This window comes from Phacochoerus africanus, chromosome 1 (assembly GCF_016906955.1).
Source record: "Phacochoerus africanus isolate WHEZ1 chromosome 1, ROS_Pafr_v1, whole genome shotgun sequence".
Lineage (NCBI taxonomy): Eukaryota > Metazoa > Chordata > Mammalia > Artiodactyla > Suidae > Phacochoerus > Phacochoerus africanus.
In genome coordinates this window covers 176,044,475-176,065,749 of record NC_062544.1, presented here as the reverse complement: position 1 = coordinate 176,065,749, position 21,275 = coordinate 176,044,475, and the positions used below count along the sequence as shown (strand labels likewise).

General features: G+C 39.4%; 1 protein-coding gene across 5 annotated transcripts in view; it reads left to right on the top strand.

The window, feature by feature from the left end:
- The first annotated feature begins 12,815 nt into the window (after window positions 1-12,815).
- The window catches only part of SLC33A1 (solute carrier family 33 member 1), a 29,593-nt gene continuing 21,133 nt past the window's right edge, over window positions 12,816-21,275 (top strand). For 4 of the 5 annotated variants that reach the window (XM_047785283.1, XM_047785275.1, XM_047785266.1 and 1 more), the window contains exon 1: window positions 12,834-14,121. In XM_047785283.1, coding sequence (XP_047641239.1) covers window positions 13,347-14,121 — 775 coding nt within the window. In that variant the 5' untranslated portion in view covers window positions 12,834-13,346. Of the gene's footprint in view, window positions 14,122-21,275 lie in introns of all 5 variants that reach the window. The other variant, XM_047785293.1, reaches the window with a different exon arrangement.

The following is a 21,275-nucleotide window of genomic DNA, read 5'->3' as shown; positions in this document are numbered from 1 at the left end:
ATACACCACAGCTCACAGCAACACTGGATCCTTAACCCACTGAGCAAGGCCAAGGATCAAACCTGCAACCTTGTGGTTCCTAGTCGGATTCGTTTCTGCTGCGTCACTATGGGAACTCCTGTATGGCCTTTTCTATATAGCCTTGGGAGTCATTGTTTACATCTCTGCATTCTAGTCATAGAATGAGTCACAAGGCCTATCCAGATTCAAGAAGCTGGTTCTGGAAAAACAAGTGGAAGTGCAAATGCGGGGCAATGCTTGGAAAATAAAATCAGCTGCAGGAAATCTTAAAAAACGAGGGTCAAAAGAGGACTGAGGAACTGTTCTAGATTGAAAGAGAATAAAGAGACATGACAACTGAGTGAAATACATGTACCTGGATTGAAACTTTTTCCTATAAATGGTATTATTGAGTAAGTTGGCAAGACTTGAGTGCCCTAAGGTTTTATGGAAGCTCTTCATACTATTATTGCAACTTTGCTGTAAGTTTGAAATAATAAATAATAATAAAATGCACCATGAAAACTTTTTTGGAATTCTCTTTCGGTGCAGTGGGTTAAGGATTCCATGTTGTCACTGCAGCAGCTCTAGTTGATGTTGTGGCATGGGTTTGATTCCTGGCCTGGGAACTTCCTCATACTATAACCAAAAAAAAAACAGCAAAATAATCTTGTTTAAAAAAACTTATAATTAACCCTTTCATAAACCAACAGATGATTGTGTAATGAAATAACCACCTATATGATTCAATTATAATTTTGAATGTCATGTTTTATTAAATCAAATCATTGAATGTTATTTTCATAAATATATTTTTATTCATCGCCCCTGTTATGCCCTCTGTCCCAACTAGTCTCTCAAATTTTGGCCACCGCCTCTTAGAGCTAAACCGACATCCTGCTGGTGAAAATTCATTCAGCCAAATCCTGTCCCTTCTTCATCTCCAGGAAAAAGGAGAAATACAGCTTTTGGTGTCTGGCCTTTGAAAAGTTTCTAACACTGGTGATGAAGAAAACCCTTAATAGTAAGGTAGTCGTAGTAGTAGTAGTAAATCTTATATAGTATTTTTGTATGTGTGTCTTTTTAGGGCTGCTCCCGTAGCATATGGAAGTTCCTAGGCTAGGGGTCGAATTGGAGATGCAGTCGCTGACTTACACCACAGCCCACAGCAATGCTGGATCCTTTAACCCACTGAGTGAGGCCAGAGATGGAACCTGCACCTTCATGGATACTAGTCAGCTTCATTAACCACTGATCCACACGGGAACTCCTTATATAGCATTTTATGTGCAAAGGCACTATTCTAAATTCCTTACACTTAATCTTCGTAACGGTCCTATGAGATGGGTACTAATATCTTTTTGTTGCCCTTTTATGATTGAGAAAACAGTGAGAGATTAACTATCCTAAGATTATATAGCCAGTAGACCACAGAACTTAGATTTAAACCAGACCAACTGGCTCTAATCTTGCACTGTTTATTAAACATTCAAAATATATGTTGTTAAACAATCTTTAAAGCCACAGTATCACTGGCACATTTTAATGCTGAGCGATGGCCTTGTTACGAGTGTTTCTTTCATCTGTTTATAGTGCTATGATTTTGATGGATTTTTAAAATATCCTTAAAAAACTTTATGGCACAAATTCATTAGGTGTTTATACAATATGTTTATTTTATTTATTTTTTGTTGTTGTTGCTTCTTTTTTTAGGGCCGCAGCCATGGCATATGGAAGTTCCCAGGCTAGGGATCCAATAGGACCTTACACCACAGCAACGGGGGATACAAGCCTCATCTGTGACCTATACCACAGCTCATGGCAACACCAGATCCCCGATTCACTGAGCAAGGCCAGGGATCAAACCCGCATTCTCATGGACACCAGTAGGATCCCATTTCTGCTGTACCACAATGGGAACTCCCTAATTAACTGTGGTTTAAAAAATCATAAAATTTACCATCTTGGCCATTTTTTTTTTCCTTTTTTGGTCACTCCTCAGCATACGGAATTCCCAGGCCAGGAATCAGATCTGAGCCTCAGTCGAGAGCTAAGCCACAGCTGTGGTAACACTGGATCCTTAACCAACTGCGCCAGGCTGGGGACTGATCCTGTGTCCCAGCACTCCCAAGACACTGCCAATTCCATTGAACCACAATGGGAACTCCCATTCTATTTTCTATTTCTATGAATATGACTACTTTAGATAACTTATGCAAGTGAAATCTTACAGTATTTGTCTTTTTTGTAACTAGCTCTTTTCACTTAGCATTAATATCCTCAGTTTTCATCCATGTTATAGTAAGCATATGAAAGGATTTCCTTTCTCCCTTTTTCTTTCTCTCTCTCTTTTTTTTTTTTAATTTCCTTCCTCTTAAAGACTGATAAAATTCTATTACATATGAAATATATAATATATATTTATATGTTTAAACACATATATGTTTATCCATTTAACTGTCCGTGGGCATTTGGGTTGCTTCCACACCTGGGCCATTGTGAATAATGTTGTTATTGGAGTGTTTATATATTAAAAACAGAAAATATAAGCATGAAACATGGTAACTCATAAAATTATCTATTCTTGTATAAGTAATGATAACACTTTACATGGTTTTTTTTTTTTTAAGGGGTGCACTTGCAGCATATGGAAGTTCCCAGGCTAGAGGTCTAATCAGAGCAATAGCTGCTGGCCTACACCACAACCACAGCAACATGGGATCTGAGCCAGGTCTGCAATCTACACTACAGCTCATGGCAACACCAGATCCCCAACCCACTGGGCAAGGCCAGGAATTGAACCCACATCCTCATGGATACTAGTTGGATTCATTTCTACTGCTCTACAACAGGAACTCCCAACATGGAATTTTTAAACTTAGGACTTTAAGCTGTTTTCATATAGCAAAATCATTTTTTTTACATAATGTCCATGAATTTAGTATTCTGGCAATAGGCATCGTAGTACTTACACATGGTACTTTTGTTACTAAACCGAACTTGGATCTGCTTGCCTGCCACGCAATGAAGGCAATTACTGATACTAGGTTGAGGTGAAGGAAAGTAGTGTTTAATTATTGCAGGTGCCAAGTGAAGAAAGTAGACAGCACATGCTCAAAAGACTTCAACTCCCCCAATGACTGTCAGGGAAGGATTTTTAAAGGCAACATTTGGGGTCAAGGACTGTAGGTGCATGACTTTCTTCTGACTGGTTGGTGGTGAGGTAACAGGGTAGTGTTTCAGGAGTCTCAAAGATCAACCTTTTGGTTTCAACCAGCCTGGAGTCTAGTGTTTGCACTCAGCATGTAGTCACCATCCTCCAACTGGTTGAGGAGTCTTAGTTCCTGCAGAACGGCTCAAAGATGTGTCAGATTATTAGGAATACCCCTTGAGGAGGACCTAGGACTCTGTTTTACAGTCACTGAACTATAATTTCTTGGCTGCTTTCCCCTTGTTTCCTTCACTTCCTTAATTAGTAACTGCTAGAGTCTGCTCTTTGGAGTTCAGTGAAGGCCTAGGAGACCAATGACTTTTGCTAGAAAAAAGAACTGGGGACACCCAGAACCCACAGGGTTCTGCTTGGTTTCAGTCCCCCCTTTTCTTTGATATTCCTCAATCCTGAGGGGAACAGAGGTAGGACAAGAGAGGGAATCAAGTTTTGTATAGAGAGGTTAATCATAAATTTGGCAGGGGAACTTGGTTTTAAGGGGACACAGTTTCAAATACACTATGAACTCAACTTGTAACTAATAGCATGATGTTTTTAAACTTCTATATCTTCCTAGTAATGAGCTTTACATTCAGAGCCTCAATTCAACCAAGATGCCACAAATCTGAGGTGGGTAAAAACAGCAGTGTGGCCCAGCTTTACTTAGGGACTGTTATAGGACTAGATGCTTTTCCTGAATGCTTTGCAAAGTCAGCCTTTCCCTAGTGGTGGTATTAGTTGTCCAAAGTAAAATTCCTTCCAACAAATAACAACTTGTAGGAAAAGATAAGTAATCAGTATTTCAAAGACTATTTAAAGATGTGAAAGTATACTGTAAAGGTACCCAAGGAAATGTTTACCCAATACTCTTTGAATGGCCTTCCTTTCTCCACTTCCCAACCTCCTACTCACACAGTTTAATTTCTTTCTCCAACTTTCTCCATCACTTAGCCAATTCAATACATCTTTTGACTGTGCCTCTATCACTCATTATTATATTTCTCTGTGCCCTTTAATTGTCCAGAATACATATGTGAAAAAAAAATATTTGGTAGTGAGTGATTGTATTTCTCTTTTAACTTTCTTACATAGGAATTAGATAATACACATGAAACTCTTTATAAACGCTAAAGCATTACTATACAAAATGTTTATTATTTTCAAAATATATTCCAGTGCCTAGCACATTGTGGGTACCCAATGATTTAATAAAGCATTATTATTCTGCTCTAATTTTTTTTTTTTTGTCTTTTTAGGGCTGTGCCCGTGGCATATGGAAAGTCCCAGGGTAGGGGTTGATTTGGAGCTGCTGCTGACAGCCTACACCACAGCCAAAGCAACTAGGGATCTGAGCCATGTCTGTTTTCTACACCACAGCTCATGGCAAAGCTGGATCCTAACCCACTGAGCAAGGCTAGGGATCGAACATGAGTCCTCATGAATACTAATTGGGCTTGTTACCACTGAGCCATAATGGGAACTCCTGCCCTAATTTTTAAAACCATGTAATTTATTTTATTTTTATTTTTTTTGTCTTTTGTCCTTTTAGGGTCGCACCCGGGGCATATGGAGGTTCCCAGGCTAGGGGTTCAATTGGAGATGTTGCTGCCCGCCTACACCACAACCACAGCAACGAAGGATCCGAGCCACATCTGCCACCTACACCACAGCTCATAGCAATGCTGGATCCCAAAGCCACTGAGTGAGGCCAGGGATTGAACCCGCAACCTCATGGTTCCTAGTCAGACTCTTTTCCACTACGCCACGATGGGAACTCCTAAAACCATGTACTTTAGAATATGACAAGAGACAGGGAAATTTTAACAGCAAAAAAACAGGTATGTTAGCCTCTAAAATATATAGAACACATTATAATAAATAAAAACAAAAATTACCAAGACCCCAATCAAGAAAGTTATACATAAAATTCACAAACTGGGTAGTACAAATAGTTAATAAAGATGATATGCTATTTTGGTGTCATTTTCCAGCCTTCTAAAATCTCATAAGATGAGAAAAGAAAAATTTAAAAGTAAAATATGGCAATATTAGAAAACCTGGTAGAAGATCATAAGCAAAGAAAAATGTTTCTGACAGGAGTACAAAAATAGCATAACCACTCTAGAAAACACTTTGGCAGTTACTTATAAAGTTAAATATACACATACCACATAACTCAGCAGCCCTGTCTTAGGTAATTGCCCAAGAGAAATGAAACTTTTGTTTATAAATCTGTATGCAAGTGTTTATAGTGACTTTATTTATAATCACCAAAAGAGGAAATAATCCAAATGTTCTTGAACTGATGAATGGGATAAATACATGTTGGTACACCCATACGGTGAAATTCCACTCAGCCAAAAAAAAGGGGGGGGTATACAGTGGGGAGCTATCAATACAGCTGACAACATGGATGAATCCCAATGCATTATGTGGACTGAAAAAAGCCAGACTCAAAGGCACACATTGTATGATTTTTATTTGTATGACATTTTGGTAAAGGCAAAAGTACAGGGAAAGAAAAGGTATCAGTGATTTTGAGAGAGTGGGGACTGGATAGAGAGGCTGACTTCAAATGAACACAAGACAATTCTTTGGAGTGATGTAACTATTCCATATCTTGATTGCGGTGGTAGTTATACAACTATTTGTCAAAATGGTTTATTTTTGTCAAAACTCATAGAATTGCACACTAAGATTCTTCTGTATATAAATTATACCTCAATAAACCTGATTCCTCCCACCATTCCCCCCACCCCCCAAGTTCTGAGGAATACAGGAAGATACCATTCAGAGGATAGTGAACTGGAAAACCAGTCAAGAAATTTGAAACTACACATAGATTTAGGAAGAGGCCACTAGATGGTGGTATTAATTTTTGTAATAAAGCCCAGGAAAAACTTGAAGCTCAGAGATGGTAGGCTTGGCAGTGGAGTAGTTTTTTGAAAAACTTCCTATAAAACTATAGTTATAACTCCTGCTGTCAAGCTTTAAGCTGCATTAGTTTCTGTGTTTTTGCCGAGCTAGGCCTCCCAGCCTTCCACTGATTCTGGGAGGCCATCAATGTCCTTCCAGTAAAATTCTGTTTCTCTCCCTATGCTTTTGTTTTTGCTTTTGTTTTGTGAAAAAGACCAAATAGCAGAACTACTAATGGCTGTTAACCAATTAAAATTTTTGTTCATTTTGTTTTTCTTCTTTCTTTTCATTATAGAGAATTTTGAGCATGTACAAAATAAACAGAATAGTATAATGAACTCCAAGATAACCAAACTTCGATAGTCATTGATAATCTGCCATTTTTATTCATCAAATCATCACTTCCAACCCCCATGCAATTAATTTTTTACAGTCCTTTTTCTTTATTTTTCTTTCTTTCTTTTTTTTGTCTTTTTTTGCTATTTCTTGGGCCGCTCCCGAGGCACATGGAGGTTCCCAGGCTAGGGGTCTAATTGGAGCTGTAGCCACCGGCCTACACCAGAGCCACAGCAACGCAGGATCCGAGCTGCGCTGCGTCTGCAACCTACACCACAGCTCACAGCAACGCCGGATCGTTAACCCACTGAGCAAAGGCAGGGACCGAACCCGCAACCTCATGGTTCCTAGTCGGATTCATTAACCACTGCGCCACGACGGGAACTCCTACAGTCCTTTTTCTAATGAGATAAATTTATATTATTTTGAAATGCACAGGTTTTTAAAAATAGACTTATATTTTCACAGCAAAATTGAGCATAAAGCACCCATACACCCCTTTCCTCCACACAAGCAATAGCCTCTCCCATGATCAACATCCTCCACAGAGTGGTACATTTGTAATAACTGATGACCCTACACGGACATATATTAAAACCCAAAGTTCATAGTTTACATTGGTGTCATACATTCTATGCATTTGGACAAATATATGATGACATGTAACTAACATTTGAATATCATACAGAATAGTCTCACTTCCCTAAACATCACCTGTGCTCCGCTTATTCATTTTTACCTGGCAAAAGACACAATTTTTTTATTTTTGGTTTTTTAAGGCTGCACCCACTGCATATGGAAGTTCCCAGGGTAGAGGTTGAATCAGAGCTACAGCTGCCAGCCTATGCCACAACCACAACAACCCCAGATCCAAGCCTTATATGCAGCCTATACCACAGCTCACAGCAGCACTGGATCCTTAACCCAGAGAGTGAGGCCAGGGATCAAACTCATATCCTCATGGATACTAGCTGGGTTCATTACTGCTGAACCATGATGGGAACTCCAAAATGCACAAACCTTATGCAATTCCAATTTGTCTTTGACAGACCTACTTTGGAAGTTTCTAATAACATAAAGCAAAAAAGAAAAGGGAAAGTTGTGAGAGAAGACTAAAGAGATAAATCCAGTAAATAAACTAAAAGTTTACTAAGATTTCCAGGAGGCATTAATGAGGAGGAAAAAAAGAAGGGAAAAATCAAATACATTATAAGAGAAAATTTCTCTAAGTTCAAGAAAGAGTTGGAACTTTGTTCAAAAAGGTTTAATAGGAGTTCCTATGGTGGCGCAGTGATTAACAAATCCAACTAGGAACCATGAGGTTGTGGGTTCGATCCCTGGCCTTGCTCAGTGGGTTAAGGATCAGGCGTTGCTGTGAGCTGTGGTGTAGGTTGCAGATGCAGCTCGGATCCTGCATTGCTGTGGCTCTGGTGTAGGCCAATGGCTACAGCTCTGATTGGACCCCTAGTCTGGGAACCTCCATATGTTGCGGGAGCTGCCCAAGAAATGGCAAAAAGACCAAAAAAAAAAAAAAAGAGTTTAATAAATGTTGAATAAAACTAATATAAACACATATATGCCCATACCTTCATACATTCTGATGACAATCCTGAACTCCAAAAATAATGGAAAAATTCCACAAGTTTCCAAATGGAAAAACAGGATAACAGCAAAGGAACAAAAATTGGATTGATATGTCAACTGAAAAAAAAAGAAAGAAGAGGGGCAATATGAAAGCTGCAAGTTCAGTCATATATGGGACTTATTGAAGACTATTGCCTGGGAGATAGCCTCGCAGAGAGTTCTGAGGAACTGCTCCAAACAGAGAAGGGGTAGAGGTCAGTATGTATGTGGTTAGGTGAAGGAGGTTACTTACAATCAAGCACACCACAGAAAGTTGCTGCTAGTCAGGAGAAGTAGATATCTGCATTCATGGTTTTGCTTGTCTAAGTATCAGAAGATGCAAGAAATTGGGTTCATAAAACTTCCCCCTGAAAATATCTAACTATGAGAAGGCCTGTTCTGCCAGTTTTCCCAGAGCATAGAGTGCCTCATTCCTAACCTCTGCCCTGAAGACCTTTCAGAGTGTGTTAAAGGTCAGCAATTGCTGTGGCTAGTGACTTAATTCTTGTAGAACCAGATGGCAAGTGACTTTTTTTGTTGTTGTTGATATCAATCGTCAAAAAACAATAATATGAAAATATGTTACATGTAAATTTCTTTGGTGTAATTCAGATTGTTTTGAGCCATGGGAAGTCCAAGGTGTAATTCAGATTGTTATTGAGAGTTTCAGCCACAAGTCATGGGAAAAAATAAAAATTTTTAAAAATTTATAACAAACATGAACGTTTTTATCATTAATAGAGTACAATGAAAATAACACCACATTTTTGTACTTTCATATTGGTGTAGACTGACAAGTTTGAAATACAAAAGGGATGAGGAACAAGCAGATGTAATTAATCACAGCTAAACAGTATATACTGGTACAAAACTTTTTGGAGGGCTATGTGGCAATACATTGCTTTGTTTTTCTGCCACACCTGTGGCATGGGAGGTTCCTGGGCCAGGGATCAAACCCTCACCACAACAGCTACCCAAGCAGCTGCAGTGACAACCCCAGATCCTTACCTGCTGCATTACAAGAGAACTCCCATATGTTACATTTTTTTTTTTGGTCTTTTTTGTTGTTGTTGTTGTTGCTATTTTTTGGGCCGCTCCCATGGCATATGGAGGTTCCCAGGCTAGGGGTCGAATCGGAGCTGTAGCCACCGGCCTACGCCAGAGCCACAGCAATGCAGGATCCAAGCCGCGTCTGCAACCTACACCACAGCTCACAGCAACGCCGGATCGTTAACCCATTGAGCAAGGGCAGGGATTGAACCCGCAACCTCATGGTTCCTAGTCGGATTCGTTAACTACTGCGCCACGACGGGAACTCCCATATGTTACATTTTAAATATACATTTTTATGAGTTCCTATTATGGCTCAGCAGGTTAAGTACCCAAATAGTATTTATGAGGACATGGGTTAAAAGACCTGGCATTGCCTCGAGTTGTGGTGTAGGCTGCAGATGAGGCTTGGATCTGGTGTTGCTGTGGCTGTGGCACAGACCTGCAGCCACAGCTGATTGGCTCCCTAGCCTGGGATATTCCATTTGCCATGGGTGTGGCACTAAAAAGATAACAGCGAAAAAAGTAAATATACATTTTTACCCAGAAATTTCTCTTCTAAAATATATGTGTGCTTTATTTATATATTATATATTAATAGTATATATATTATATTAATATATTATGTTTTTATGTAAGCATAATATTAATAAATATTAACTTATAATGTATAATATTATATTAATAATATTTTGTACATATTAATATGAGGAAGTATTGGGAAAACAAATCATCAAACCAGAAAGAAGCTAAATGGTCATCAGTATCTTAAGTATGAGCCTGTTTGGTAAATTTTAGCAAATCCATACAACAGACTCTGATAAGTCTATTGTGGATCCTGTGTTCATTCCTATGGTCATTCAGGAGTAGGCAATGGAGGATGGGGGTGAGCAATTGAAGGCAAAAAGAATCATAACTAACAGGATTGGAGGGTTTTGTGTATGGCAGTTTCACTAGCTTTACCAGAATACATCAATTAAGGAAGACCGGTTTCCCAAAGAATAGGGAGAATGATAGTAACAGAAGTCAGTAAGGTGCACTGAGTATGCAAAAAGAGCAGCTGCTCACAACTGTACTGACTGAAAGTCCCATGCTATATGGTCTTGTTTTCACAGTGGTAGTGAGTTGTACCACGCTTGCAGAGGTACACTGAGCTTGGTGGGAGAGTACTCCCAGATTTGTAGAGGAGTATCTCAGTCTGCCCCACAAGAAGGCCCCCATGAGGTCGTCTGAGGAGGAAACAGCAATTTGGGCATGGCTTAGCCTTGAAAGCTTGCCTTGAAGCCACATGATGTTAGCAAGAGGAGCTCAACTTGGGGCTGGAAGATTTCACTTCCAAAACAGCTCAGGGCTGGCAAGTTGGTGCTACTGAATGGGTGCTCAGCCAGCAAAAGCCAGGGCCTCAAGCCCCTTCCAGATGGTCCTTCCCTTAATGCATGGAACTCAATTCCAAGAGTGAATATCTCAGGAGACAAGAAGTGAAAACTACCAGTTTCTTAAGACTTGAGCTTGGAAATTATTCCAGCATCACTTAAGCTATATCCTAATGGTCGGAGAACCTAGATTCAAGGAAAGGACAGAGGCTCTACCTCTCGAAGGCAGAAGTGAAAAAGATTTTGGAAGCTATGTTTAAAACTGCCATATCAGGTTCAGGGAAGATAATGTCAGTTTTTAGGTTTAGGGCTGGATTCTCTAAAAAAGCCCAAGAGTTTAGATACTCAATGTGGGGTATACATTATGTATGACCAGCTGGCTTATTATATGTAATATCTGGCATTATATTACATTGCTACCTACAACTTAATTAAGCCAAGATTTTACCACATCCTACATCAGAATTTCCTGACCCACTCCTTACCTTCAGTGTACTTTAGGTAAAAAATCAGATCTTAAGAGTTCCCTAATGGTACAGTGGGTTAAGGATCCGGCACTGTCAATGCTGTTGGGGTTCAATCCTTAGCCCAGGAACTTCTGCATTCTCTAGGTGTGGCCAAAAGTAAAATAGAGTGCTAAGTTTTAGAGTAAGATGTAACCTAGTTAATGACTATAACCAGGAAGGATTCATGTTTTTTTAAAGGCACATCTAGAAATTAATAAAAAAACCTTACAAGCATGAGACAGAAAAAAAAAACTATTTACAAAAGAAAAAAAGTCAGATGAATATATCTGATTACACTACAAGTTGCAAGTCAGCAATAACAATTTTTGGACAAGCAAAGATTCAGTTCACCTATACACACTACTTTTAAAAAATAATGGGAGAAATTTTCTAATATAAAAATTGAAAATAATTTAATCATGACTATACCAACATCTCAGGGATAAGTAAAGAGCATACACACACAAAAAGCTATTTTGCAATATTTAAATCTAAATGGATGGAGGCAGTGATTGAGAATTTGTAATATATGTTGTAAAACTAGTTTGCAATACAAATAATTTCCACTTACATACCTACATTAAACTAGCTTAAGAATAAACTTTCTATTATATAATTCATTGGTCAGCAAATATACACTTGTAACTTACTATGCCTATAGCAAAATTCTTAGCAAGTGCACAGATCTTTGATGCCCACAAATGGAACTTCTCTTTAAGAACTACCATCCCTGCAACATTGCACAAAGTTAGTTTTCAGAAAAATACTGTTTATATAGTTTGATTTCCTGTGTAAACTCTAGGTTACATTTAACAAGTATGTAACTTTTTGTATTCAGTCTTCAATGTCTATCTTAAGGAAGCGAATCACTTTTTCTAAATAATTTTGAGATGAACCGTTATTTCAACATTTGTATTTGGAAGAGGTAGCAATAACATGTTTCATCTCAAATGGTGGGAGGCTGAGAATGTTTAACTTTAATTATAGGTTTTAAGTTTTTGATTTTAGTATCTAAATACTTATCCAATGGAAAATAATATATTTTACATATATATCATATATAAAATTGTATAGGTAACGTATTTTCTATGTATTACAACTTATGCTGTTGGTTACCCAAGGTTAAGTTCCCTGTGATCATTTCAGTAACATACGTGAGTTAACATGAAAAAGAACTAACATTTGGCTCTTACAAGACCTTTCACAGTAGGTAAAAAACTGAGGGAGAAGGAGTCTTACAATTTCACTCTACCCAACGTCCTAGTTAGCTACCCAGGCCTCAATTCCAATACACTTTTCCATCACTTTGGAGAAACGGACTACAGAGCAATCTTTCCAGCAATTTCATTCATTCCGTAAGTAGGCATTCTTAAGGTACACGCTTCAACATTTAACCAGGGCTGTTTTACTCTTTGGGGGACCCAAGGCGCCCCTGCTTGCTGATAAGGAAATTTCGTAAACTTCAGTCCTTCTCTCTGTTTCTCCCTGGCCCACCGAAAGCAGGGACATCTCAAAATTCCCAGCCTGGACTTGGGGCACTGCCCACCCCCAGCCTAATGACGAGGACCGAGGCCACTCAGAGTTTGCAAGGTATTAAGTTTGGCAGCAGGCACACGCCCTCCTGAACCCGCCCTCACGTGGCCCCTGGGACCCAATGACCGAGGCCCACGCTTTCCAGACGGCCGCATGCGCTCACGGAGCCAGACCTCGCGCGGCGCCCCGCCCCGGCCTCACGGTGCGCCCGCGTTAATTGTCCCGTGAGGTTCTGGCCGCTGGGTCTTCGGGTTCCTACCAAGCTTTGTTTCCGAACTCGGCCACTGGATCGTGTCCTGATTGGCTTGCTCTGGAGGCGGGATCAGGACGCATTTGAGACTAGGACCACTTCCTGAAGCTCGAGGCAGGAAATTATCCTGTATCTCTGGAGTCCAGTGGAGAAAGTGCTGTCTGTCGCATTGGTGGCGGCGAGAGCGGGCGGTGGGTCGGGGAATTGGCCGTTTCTCTCGCTACAGCTACAGGCCTATTTCCATCGCAGCACCACGGCCCCCTCCTCCAGTCTCGACCCCGGCCCGGCTGCCGGGGGCGCTTCTTCAGGCTCCTTGACGCCGCTCCAAGGAGAAAATACCTGGGCATCGCCTGGGCTTCCAGCCAGGAGACTGGCTCCCGGCTTCAGCACTCCGGACGGCAGTAAGGAGTGCCCTTATCAACCCGCGCCCTGTCCCCCTCCCTGAGCCATTGACACCCTGGTCCAGAGCGACAGCCTTGGACCTGGGACTAGACGGATCCAAGACGCTCAGCCCCGGCCTCCCACAAACGGGGTTCTGCATCGTCTCTGATATGTCTCCCACCATCTCCCACAAGGACAATAGTCGGCAACGACGGCCAGGGACTTTCAACCACTCTCTGGATATGAAGAGCGGTCCTCAACCGCCGGGCGCCTGGGATGATGATCATCCGGAGTTGGTGGGCGGGGAAGGGGACAAAGAAGCTCTTCTGGGGGATATCGGCGCTAGTGACCTCTCAAAACCCCCAAGGAGCTGCCGGGCCGAATTAAGCAGCATTTTGCTTTTGCTCTTTCTTTACGTGCTTCAGGGCATTCCACTGGGCCTGGCAGGAAGCATCCCACTTATTTTGCAGAGCAAAAATGTTAGCTATACAGATCAGGCTTTCTTCAGTTTTGTCTTTTGGCCCTTCAGTCTCAAATTACTCTGGGCCCCGTTAGTTGATGCGGTTTACTTTAGGAACTTCGGCCGTCGCAAATCTTGGCTTGTCCCTACACAGTACATATTGGGATTCTTCATGATATATCTATCCACTCAAGTGGACCACTTGCTCGGGAGTACAGATGGCAGAAGCCCCGATGTTGTTGCTCTCACTGTGACATTCTTTTTGTTTGAATTCCTGGCAGCCACTCAGGACATCGCTGTGGATGGTTGGGCGTTAACTATGTTATCCCGGGAAAACGTGGGTTATGCTTCTACTTGCAATTCAGTAGGCCAAACAGCGGGCTATTTTTTGGGCAATGTTTTGTTTTTGGCCCTTGAATCTGCCGACTTTTGTAACAAATATTTGCGGTTGCAGCCTCGACCCAGGGGAATCGTCACTCTTTCAGGTAGTGTATTTAAACTGTTATGCTGTTAGGTATATTGTACGTTTATGAATCCTTTCGACATGTGGGTATTAGTAGGAACAATAATTTACTGGAAATCATTTTAATGGGAAATGACCCGAGGTAAGGTTTCTGTTTTACTAAAATAAGCTTCAACCAGAATGACTATAGTAGAGCAGTCATAATTGATCAGTATTCTGAAATGAATTGGAAGGGTAACCCATCCAGTATACATTGTTGTGTAATGGCAAACAAAAGTCTTGAGTCTAGGAATCCCTTGGCACTTGACTAATAATACTCAGATGAACATTTTTTAAAAGTCTAGCTAGTGTGAAGACATAAACCTAGCCTGACTTCAGAGGGTTTTTTTTTTGTTTTTTTTTGTCTCTTTGTTAAATTGAGATTTCTAGCTCCATGTCTTCTGGTTCATTTCTACCCCTACTCTTAGACCAAGATCCCTCATCTAGCCTTCTGGTGGATGGAACAGGGTTAATTCATTCACACATTAATGAGCAGGCTAAATGACAGGGTTCAAAGGGCCTCCTATGATTAAAGCCAAGTCCAGCCCACAAGAACTTGTGAGATTCAGGCTTTGCATTGTAGGCAACACTTGCCCTTGTTGAATTATAAGATTTCATGAAGTACGTAGATAGACTTCCAAAATGCACAAAACATCAGTTGGAAATGCAATGAAGCAGCAAAGTACAGAAAGATATAGGACAGTATATAAAATGCTCAAAGTGCCTGAAGCAGTCCTTGTGGGGAATGGTTTTGGGAAATGGTGCTGAAAGAAAGATTGTGGCCAAGTTAGTAGGTTGTAACCAAATTAAAGGTCGTTGACCAAATTATTTATTTAGTGTAAGAGTTTGAAGTTTATCCGGTAGGAAATTGGATGTGAATTCTACAATTTCCCTTTTTTCTGCATGAGTAAAATGCATGGCCCTGTAAAGGATTTTTTGTTGTTTGTTTGTGTTTTCAAACTTCTGAACAACTGAGAAATTACCAATATCAGGAATAACCAACATGGATATTATAGCAGAATTGGTCATTCTGGTACTGATGATGAATTATGTGTTTCTCTTTTGGAATTAAAACAGCTGAACTTTCACCTTCCCAGCACTAGGGGATTCCCAATAGGGTAAATGTCTGGGATAGTTGTATGGTGAGGGAAATTTAAGGGTTATATCATAATATTCAGGGAGAGGAAAGAAGGATTCTCAAATGTATTTTTTAATCTCTTGAAATTGTATACACTCCACTCTCTTACACCCTAAAAGGCACCCCCTTTCTACCTCCTTGAACTGCTAGTGAGCCACTACTACTGATGAAATAATAGTAGTACTTTTTCTCAGTTGGTTTCAGGGCAAAAATGGCTTGAGAGATATTGCTTTGCACCTTGACAGATTTGTCTCTGAGTTCTGAGACAAATCTGCTTTAAAGATAATTCTCTGCCTAGGAATATTTGTGAATGTGTTGCATCACCACCTTGTTGCGTTTTATGTGTCTTGCTTTTCATTTTGTACTGGGACCCCCAAAAAGGGCTAATAAGATTATGTATTACTTAAAATGGGAAAATCTCAGTAGAGAAGTCATGATTGAGAAGACTGGAAACGAAATTACTAGGTAAATTAGAGCTTTTGCTTAAGTGTGATACAAGAGTGATTAATAAAATATCATTCCAGAGAATGCTGTTATGCATTCAGGAGCCATTTTAATCATATCCTCTCTGAGCCATGACTGTTATCATATGGGAAGATCAAAATTGTGCCATTGGATTCTTACTTATACTGATTTATTATTTTAAAAAGCTGTTTGTTCTGGAATTTGAACTTTGTTCTCCAGGCAATTGTAAAAATAGCTTACTTTTTTTTTTTAGGCCCACACTTGGGGGCATATGGAAGTTCCCAGGCTAGGGGTCGAATCGGAGCTGTAGCTGCTGGCCTACACCACAACCACAGCAGTGCGGGATCCGAGCCTTGTCTGCAACCTACACCACAGCTCACAGCAATGCTGGATCCTTAACCCACTGAGCAAGGCCAGGGATCAAACCTGCAACCTCATGGTTCCTAATCGGATTTGTTAACCACTGAGCCACAACGGGAACTCCCAAAATAGCTCGATTTTTAATTGAATTTTTTATATGTGTAGTATACTGCTGTCTTTGGTTTAAACTTTTTAGTAAGAGTTGGAAGGGTTCCTGCATCTTCATTCTCCTTTGTGTGACCACATAATAACATTTATAGTACTGAGTGTTTTGGGAATTTAGTATACTAAGTTAGAAAAACCAGTGGCTTTGAGGAATTCAGAGAGCACAGGAAGAATCATGAAGGAAATAGAGTTGTTTAGGTAATAAAAGAAACGGCAAAAGCTGAGGCAGATGTTTATAAAATGAGAAAATTAAAAAGAGGCATGATTATTTTTTAAAGTTCTGAAATATGTTCTGTTATTAACACTTGGAGTTACAGATACATAGAGATAGAATATATTGAGAACAGTTTTTGTCATCTAGAAAGGAGGAATCTAGTGATTTAGAACGAGAAGGATCGCATGAGAACAGAATCTTTTAGAAATAAAATCTTGATTATGCTGAGATTGGCTTTTTGTTAGCTTCAGGGATACAGAATAGTCCTTAACTCAGAGATGGGCTTTTTTGGACCTTCCGTGTTGATTTTCAAGGATCTTTAGTAGCAAAAAGAGACAACCTTATAAGCATCAAGAAATGTGAGAGTAACCCAGAAGAACTCAGAAGTTAGAGCGTATAAAGTTTTATGACTTGAAAAGATCATATATTTCAGTTCCTTCTTTCTCATAGATGAGGAAACTGATCAGGAAACACTAACTGGCTAGTTAGAGGTAGAAATGTACGTACAGTTTAGGTTTCCTGACTCTTTTTTTTTTTTTTTTTCCTTTTATAGGGCCACCCCCGTGGCATATGGAGGTTCCCAGGCTAGGGGGTCTAATCAGAGCTGTAGCTGCCGGCCTACGCCAGAGCCACAGCAACTTGGGATCTGAGCCTCGTCTGCGACCTACACCACAGCTCACGGCAATGTTGGATCCTTAACCCAATGAGCAAGGCCAGGGATGGAACCCGCAATCTCATCATCTCTAGTCGGATTTGTTAACCACTGCGCCACGACGGGAACTCCTCCTGACTCCTTATGTGGTATTTTTCCTACAGTTGGTAGGAAATAGAAAAAGCTCAAGGAAAGCCTCAAAACCCAAATATGATATATGCTGATCAGGCTTTTCCACCAGAGAAATCAGCACTCCGACTGCTGATGCCTGAAAAACAATATGCTCCTGGAATGCCTGATGCCCAGAAGTGACAGGCTAAAGTTTTGTTGTTGTTATTTTGTTTTTAAAGTGATCTATGTCATTCCTTTACTGCATTGAATATCTGTTTGGTGTTGATCATGTGATGGGTGTTATAATTTGTTGAATAAAATCTGGGCATTCTCTGCTCACAAGGAATTTATAGACTATAATGGAGGTTTGCAAACCAAAATGATGAGTCAATGCAGGACTGTAGATATTGGAGGGGACAGTGACGACCTGAAAAACTCAGGCCTTTCCAAAGGCAGGTACCTTCAGTTCCAATAAGTTGTTGTCTTGTGGCAGCAGAATCCCAGGATTGCTAGACCTATGAGTATTCAAGAGAAACTGAAAATTCCTTTTTACTTCCTAATTTTTAAAACACTTGTTAGAATCATAAAACATGTGCTTAGGCCAGATCTAGCCTGAGAACTGGTAGTTGAGGCCTGCCTCTCTAGAAGCAGTGGTAACAATAACAGCTAGAAGAAGTGATTGGGATGGAAGCAGTATGTTTGGGTTTGGAGATAGGGAGCAGGATAGTCTGTTAGTGGAGAAGAGGGCCAAACATGCTAGAGCTTATGAATCAGTTTACCTATATCTATAGGCACACACATATAGGAGTAAATCAGAGGAAAAGGAAATGATGCTTTGAAACAGCTGATGCTCTAATATGAAGGTAATCAAACTGATGATGATAATAGTAAAAACAGTATTTTTTAAGACATTCATGCTTTTAGAGAGAGAGAGCACGAGTGAGCACTGAATCCTGACCCATAGACCACCAGGGAGCGTCATGATGTTCATGCTTTGAATTAGGGTGAGAGCAGGGTCATTAATTCTGATTTAGTGACAGATTTGTCTTGCTTTCTGAAACAGTACTCAATATATATTTATTTCATGCGACTAGAAATGCTATTTAGAACTTGGTGTTTCTAGATCAGTTATTCTTACATAGTCTGTAATACATTCTTTAGCATCTATATCTAGGCTTGTATTATTCCTTCATATTCTCAAAAGATGAAACTATAGAGGAGTTCCAGGGTGGCTCAGCATGTTAAGGATCTGGCCTTGTCACTACTGTGACTCATATCACTACTGTGGTATGGGTTTGATCCCTGGCCCGGGAACTTCTCCATGCTGTGTGCAGAGTCAGATAAATGAATAAATAAATTAATTAATAAAACTGTAGAGATAGCAAACACTTGGAGTTGCTAGGAATTGTGGGAGAGGACGTTACTATAAATAAATATGAAGATGTTGGGGAGATAATGAAACTGTTCTATATGTTGATTATGATGATAGTGATATGAATTTATATATATGTTAAAATTCATGGAACTATATACCAAAAATTTTTTTACTGTATAATTACTTGAAATATGATTTATAAAAATTCATAAAATTAATCCATTACCCTCAAAGTTAATCCCTGGGTAAATGTCTTACAAAGTATGTAATATTACTGCATTTCACTCTTTTTTTGAGTGGAACACATTCATAAATCAGGTGGATCTCACATTTCAATATACACAAATGGAGCAAGTGAACTTGTTTTCAAATGTTGGGCCCTCGTAGTAAAATGAAATAAGTGAAGGAATATTAGGGCTACTAGACAGAAGGGAGATTAAATTCTGAAAGCTGGAACCCACATCCAACAAGGGAGGTCTTAAGGCTTTTTTTCTTTTTTAAACCAAAGCAAAGGAGAAGTAGTACTCTGTGATTTCTTTGTCTAGTAAAGAACAGTGGAATTGCTTTTATGCAATAAAAAATTATAAAAGTCAATTTACAAAATATGCTGCATAAAAGTCAATTTACAAAATACACTGTAAGCCAAAAAATTATTTCGTATATGTCTTACTTTGAATTTTCACTTCTAATTTTATTGAAATTTATGTGGAGGCCAATTGAATTAGCCTTTAGTATGTAAATTTATCAATGAAAGAATCATTAGACACAGTTCCCTGTTGTGGCACAGCGGGAACAAATCCTACTAGGAACCATGAGGTTGTGGGTTCGATCCCTGGCCTCGCTCAGTGGGTTATGGATCCGGTGTTGCTGTGAGCTGTGGTGTAGGTCACACATGTGGCTCAGATCCTGCATTGCTGTGGCTGTGGCTGGCAGCTGTAGCTTTGATTTGACCTAGCCTGGGAACCTCCATATGCCGAGGGTGCGGCCCTAAAAAAGCAAAAAAAAACAAAAACAAAAAAAATTGTAGAGCCTCACTAGTTGCAAGCAGTCTCCTACTGGCATTTATAGTGTTCCTAAAAACTAATTTAATTGGAGAAAGCAAAATAGACTTATCTAATGCAAAGAGATGTTCTGTTCCTAGAATATTAAAAATGAAAAATATAGAATCCCTGATTTCATCTGTTCTTTTAGGTACAATATTGGTTAAGTATTGCATTTTATACATGTTCTTTAATTTCATTCTTTTTTATTTTATGTTTTAAATTGGGATTTATATCTCACAAAGTATATAATATCAGTATGGGGGTCACAATACATAATTTATATGCGAGCATGCATGCTGAAACAGTTTTTAAGGATGGGGTTCATATTCGAAAAAGCAAGATGTTCGTTACCTTCCAGCATTTCTATTCCTTGGTTTGAGGTTATCTGAGAAAATTTTTGTTTTAATTTCATTTTTCCTTTCATTTGTGAATGCTCAAATTGAAGTCCAGTAGTCATCAATTAAGGTGATGGAATAGGTCTTTCAACACACCTAAAGATTTCTAATCTTGGGAGTTCCCTGGTGGCCTAGTGGGTTAAGGATCTGGTTGTCACTGCTGTAGTGCAGGTTCAATCCCTGGCCCAGAAACTTCTGGATGCCACAGCCAAAAAAAATTATAGATTCATAAAAGCTTACAAAGAAATGTCCAAGGAAGTCCCATGCACCTGTCCCCTAGTCTCGCATTGTTAACATCTTACATAACTATGGTACAGTATCAAAACTAAGAAATTGACATTGGTACAATCCATGGAGCTATTCAGATTTCACTAATCATAAATGTTCTCATTTATTTGTGTGTATGTAGGGTTCTACACAATTTCATTACATGTAGCATTATATAACCTCTACCACCACAATCAAAATACTCAACTGTATTATCACTACAAATCTCTTTTGTGTTGCCTCTTCATAGCTATACTCATTTCCTCCTCTCTATCCCTAATCCCTGGCAGCCACTAATCTGTTTTCCATCTTTGTAATTATGTTATTTCAGAAATGTTATATAAATGAAATCATGCAGTATGTATCTTTTGGAACTTGGCTCTTTTCTTTCAGAATAATTTCTTTCAGTTTCATCCAAGTTGTTGCATGGATCACTGATTTGTTTTCTTATTGCTGAGTATTCTGTTTGTTAGACATACCATGCTTTATTCACCATTCATCCATTGAAGGATATTTGAGTGGTTTCCATTTTGAGGCTATTGCTATATGAAAATGTCTTAGTTTCTCTCAGATAAATACATAAGAGTACAAATGCTGGTTTATGGTAAGTACATTTTTAGTTTTGAAAGGTATTATCCATTTGTTTTTTCAGGAGTGACTAAGTAATTTTATTTTCCTACTATTAATATGTGAGTGATCCAGTTTCTCTGTGTCCTTGCCAGCATTTCATGTTATCATTTTCCATTTTAGCTATTCTAATGTACCTTGCATCTTCACAGATAGTTTGGAATGCTCCCTGTCATCTGTTTTATAAAAGTCTGAATTCAGCTTGCAGCTTACAAAAAGTGATTTAGAGATGTCAGGATATAAGTTCAAAAGCTGAATGCTGAACCTCCTATTATGGCATCAGAGTAGAGATCTATCATATACGTTTAATTAAAATGGATTTTGT